This window comes from Fragaria vesca, linkage group LG6 (assembly GCF_000184155.1).
Source record: "Fragaria vesca subsp. vesca linkage group LG6, FraVesHawaii_1.0, whole genome shotgun sequence".
Classification (NCBI taxonomy): Eukaryota; Viridiplantae; Streptophyta; class Magnoliopsida; order Rosales; family Rosaceae; genus Fragaria; species Fragaria vesca.
In genome coordinates this window covers 7,621,149-7,625,445 of record NC_020496.1, presented here as the reverse complement: position 1 = coordinate 7,625,445, position 4,297 = coordinate 7,621,149, and the positions used below count along the sequence as shown (strand labels likewise).

Sequence of the window (4,297 nt, the reverse complement as noted above, 5' to 3'; positions counted from 1 at the left end):
CTCTAACGCCCATGCATGCATCNCTTTACACAAGCAAATGAGAATCACAAAGGGCTACAGCAACAACCTGATGGAGGAAAGAAGAATGAGTGCCACATTAAATAAAAAGGAATTCATAAGAGTGGCTCCCCACCTGAAACAAGTAAATGAAATTTATCAGCAGCCAAACCTTTTGATGACAAACAACTGAAGGCGTTTAGAAACATTGTTAGATAGACAAGGCTGACAAAACAAAGTTCATTACTTCATGGGATGAATTGTAATGAAAACCAATTTCATTCCCAGCATCATAGCCCCAGAAATGACTGCAATCAGAAGGTAAAAGCAGAAGAATGCAAATGCCACAGTGCCCAAAAGTCCTGAAAGAGAATGAGCATATCAAAAATCATATCCCTTTAAGAGATAAAGAATATAGGGGCAAGAAATTGTCATTTCTACTTAAAATACACACACACACACACACACACACATATATATATATATATGTATAGAGAGAGAGAGAGAGGCAAGAAAATGTATCCTCAGTTACCCCATATGTCATCCAGCTTGATGAAAACTTCGTTCAAGAAAGGAGAAAGTGGAGGACTTATTAATAGATATATGACGATATGAGCAATCCAAGCCACTGAAACAATCAATCTGAAAAGCACAGCCAATAGACTTATATTAGAAATGTTGTGATGATCCAAGAAAGAATAATCACATGGAAATGTCAAAGCAAACAAAACCAGATGATTTTAAATTCCAGATTATTTCGTTGTGCCATTAGTGTTGATTGAGATCATTGGCTTCAAGAATTTGATGAAAAAGTAATATGAATACCAACTATTCAATGGGCTTTTCTCTTCGACAACATCATCTTCTCATATTCCTTATCTAAAAGTTTCTCCCAATATCTTTCCAATTTCAAGTTCTCAGCAATATCAGGAAATCAAAGCATTGAAAATATATCAAGCACATCTACTCATTACAAATTGTAAACAAATGACATCAGCACCCACCCGAAAACTCCCAACACGAGTTTTGCCAAGTAACCAAGAACAGTCATAGCCCAAGAAGTCTCAGCCTGAATCAAGGGAAGAAAATTAATAATAGAAAGGTTAAACATTGGATATATAAAAAGTCAACAACGTAGCATGGTTAATGTCTCTTACCTGCTCTCCTTGAGGATACACCTCTTCTAGAAGTTTTACATCATCTTCTAATTGAAGCAACTCCTGCAAGGTCAGGTAAGCATTAAACTTTTGATCAAAAGATTAAGCTATTAAGCACACAATGGATACAAAAGCAACCACAACATTTCAGAAAATAAAATAAAAATATTCTGATGAAATTTCTGAAATCCATTTAAGCAGCATAGCTAACAGTTGGTGCCTAAATGATCCAACATGATAAAAGCAATAAGCACAGGGTTCAGGACTGATACAACAATTTCAAAAAGAAATGATGCTTAAATGCAAACAAACACTCATGTAAAAGACTGATGTATACCTTCTCTACCGCCTTTACATTTTTTCGCCATTTTCTACCCTTAGAACCACTTCTTTCTTCTTGATGGAGTGCATCGGCTGCTTTCTTCAGTTCTTTTGCTTTCTTACCCAGTTCAGTTGCTTCCTAGAGTATAGCAACACAAACTATCCATAAGTAATCACAACATGTGATCGTCATAAACTTTATAGACAAGATAAGGCAGTAAACTAGTACCTTAATATACTGTGACCGTGTAATAACAGCCTTTGGACGCCGAACAAATGAAAATATGAGACTGAGAGGTAGACAAGCAATCCCAACACCACCAAATATCTGAGCAAATTATAAAAACTGTGATTATTATGTATAGAAAAGAGGGAAGTAGAATACTACATCACCATAGATATATTGGCTATACACATACATATGAAACTTCTATATATGTACAGACATAGATCCATTTACATGTATATAAGTTTACCATGCAAAAGGTAACACTACTTGTATAGATGAAAAAAAAAAATAACCGACTTCCTTTCATCATCTACACAGACTTGACACTCATACTTATCATGTTACATGAACATACTCCTCAGTTACTGCATGTATATTAAAACAATAATTACGAAGAATAAACTCACAGTGAAGAGTACAGATCCAACAATGGTAGCAAGAGCAACGACATATTCTGGAAAAGTAGCACGCATGGTCCATGTTTTCTCTGATGCAGCATTTGCAGTATATGCGGCACACTGTAGGTACCAGAGGAACAGGAGACAAAATGAGCAATAAAATGTAAACCTCTACTAACAGAAACACAAGTAACCCCAAAATCAAGCAGTCACTGCAGAGAGACCAATGTGCCGAGATTAAAGCTCATACCTGTTTCGAGCCACTGAGACACGGTTCACCACTAGAATATGAAAATGAATTAGGAAATGCAGCTGTGGAAGAAGACAGGTGCCTAACAGTAAAGTCCACCTTTCCAATAAGCCCTGAAAAAATTGATACACAAACCAGAGTGGTCTAAGTTCTAATCATAAAAAGAAAAAATAACCCAGTAAAATCACAATGTATGGTATGAATAGAGATTTATGGAAACCAGAACTCGTCGAAAACGAAAGTGACAAGTGCAGAGAGAACTAACCATACAAGATGCCGAGAACGAGAGCACACACAACAGCGCTCACCCCAACCCAACACATTGCGCTTCCAATTCTCTTTCCAACACTCCTGCAATAGAAGAAAAAAAAAATCAAACACCAAACTACAAAATACACAATGCCGAGTTGTATACATACGAGTATCATATACGGTTCTGTATAATCAATCAATCAAAAACCCTAGAGGAACCTACTTGTCCTGGTCGCCTTCGTAGTAGAACATAGCGAAGGGGATGATGAGGAAGACGAGCACGGCGTCGAGGATGTAGACGGCGAGCCAGAGATCCTTCATCGGGAGAGTGAGATTACACGCGCCGTTGTATATCGCGTGGCGGCAGGCCTGGCGGTTGGCGACGTCGGCCGGTAACATGAGGATGGAGATCGCGGCGACCGAGAGGCCCAAAACGACGACGAATTTGGGGAAATAGGCCTGGTTCTTGTCGTCCGGGTGCTGATAATTGACGAGGAGGTAGACATTGAAGACGAAGACGACGACCACCAGTATGATGGCGACGATTACGAGCGCGAGGTTGAAATCCCCCATCGCGTGTGACGTCAGCAGCTCCCCCGATTCTGAATCAGAACCGAATCGAAGCAGAGGTCCTTCGGGAAAATTAGGGTTTTGAAAAGCTCGACGGGATCTGAAGAAGATGAGGGAGAGAAAGAGAAAGAGGAAAAGGGGGAGGAGAGAGAGAGGTTGGGCTCCGGTGAGGTGGTTTGTTTAGGCGTTTTAGGAGAAATGACGGTAATGACCTTGGGGAGGTGATTTGTTTAGGCGGTTGGAGTGAGGTGGCGAGTGAGGAGGAGTGGGTTATTAGGTAATTTTGACAGGTTGTCTGTGAGTAGCGCTAAACAGCCTGGCTAGGTGAAGCGAAGAAGGAATTAAAGAATGGCTTCGGTCGTTTCGGAAGCTCCGCGGGGAAGGAAGAAGCGTGTGATTCGCCGTAAGTATATGATACATCTGATGAAAATTATTAGTTTCGGTATGAAAATGAGTAAGGTGGCGTTACCATTATGCTTGTAATTTTAATTTCGTTAATTAAAATGAAATGAAATGCTACCTAGTGGGAATTGCATATACTTTTCTATATTTTGATATTATTATATATAAGAACGGTTAGCTGTATCAGACAAATCTAAAATAGAAGTATATAAATTATAAATTGTCACTGATCGTGTCTTTCAAAAAATAGAAAATATATCAAACTTAATTTGATACCCATTTCTCGTAAGAAAGGTAGAACAAGAAATGAGTTTCCTATCAAATGAACTTTCGAAGATTCAAGCTTAATTTGATGGATTTCAAAGCATCTCCTCAAACTTCAATTCTCATGTATGTTGATTGGATTGGTGAAGGCGAGTTAACGTTGTGCATTAATCAGTTTTGCAAAGACAAAAGAATGTGCAATATATACGAGCAAAGAGAAATACTTTTAATTTATTCATCACAAGAACAACGAATTTTGAATTAAACTTATTTCCTTATGTACAAGAAATTAAGATGATATATCTGGTTGATATATAGGGGATTCTATATATGGTGTGGCTTAGTAAACTAATTTTCGAACACTCGATCATTTTGAATAATCTCATGTTCTGGAAATTAAGTTGATCTCCAAGCCTGGCTGGCTTTTAAGGACTACAGCAACAAAGTATCCGGCCGT

At 38.4% G+C, this 4,297-nt stretch overlaps 1 protein-coding gene across 1 annotated transcript in view; it reads right to left on the bottom strand.

The window, feature by feature from the left end:
- LOC101306442 (LIMR family protein At5g01460-like) overlaps positions 1–3,298 on the bottom strand; it is a 4,177-nt gene extending 879 nt beyond the window's left edge. The window contains exons 1-11 of the mRNA XM_004302493.1: positions 2,828–3,298; positions 2,618–2,703; positions 2,353–2,465; positions 2,112–2,222; positions 1,705–1,803; positions 1,492–1,614; positions 1,155–1,217; positions 1,002–1,066; positions 530–639; positions 245–359; positions 68–133 (exon numbers count right to left, since the gene is read on the bottom strand). Coding sequence (XP_004302541.1) covers positions 68–133; positions 245–359; positions 530–639; positions 1,002–1,066; positions 1,155–1,217; positions 1,492–1,614; positions 1,705–1,803; positions 2,112–2,222; positions 2,353–2,465; positions 2,618–2,703; positions 2,828–3,177 — 1,301 coding nt within the window. The 5' untranslated portion in view covers positions 3,178–3,298. The remainder of the gene's footprint in view (positions 1–67; positions 134–244; positions 360–529; positions 640–1,001; positions 1,067–1,154; positions 1,218–1,491; positions 1,615–1,704; positions 1,804–2,111; positions 2,223–2,352; positions 2,466–2,617; positions 2,704–2,827) is intronic.
- Between the last annotated feature and the right edge of the window lie 999 nt (positions 3,299–4,297).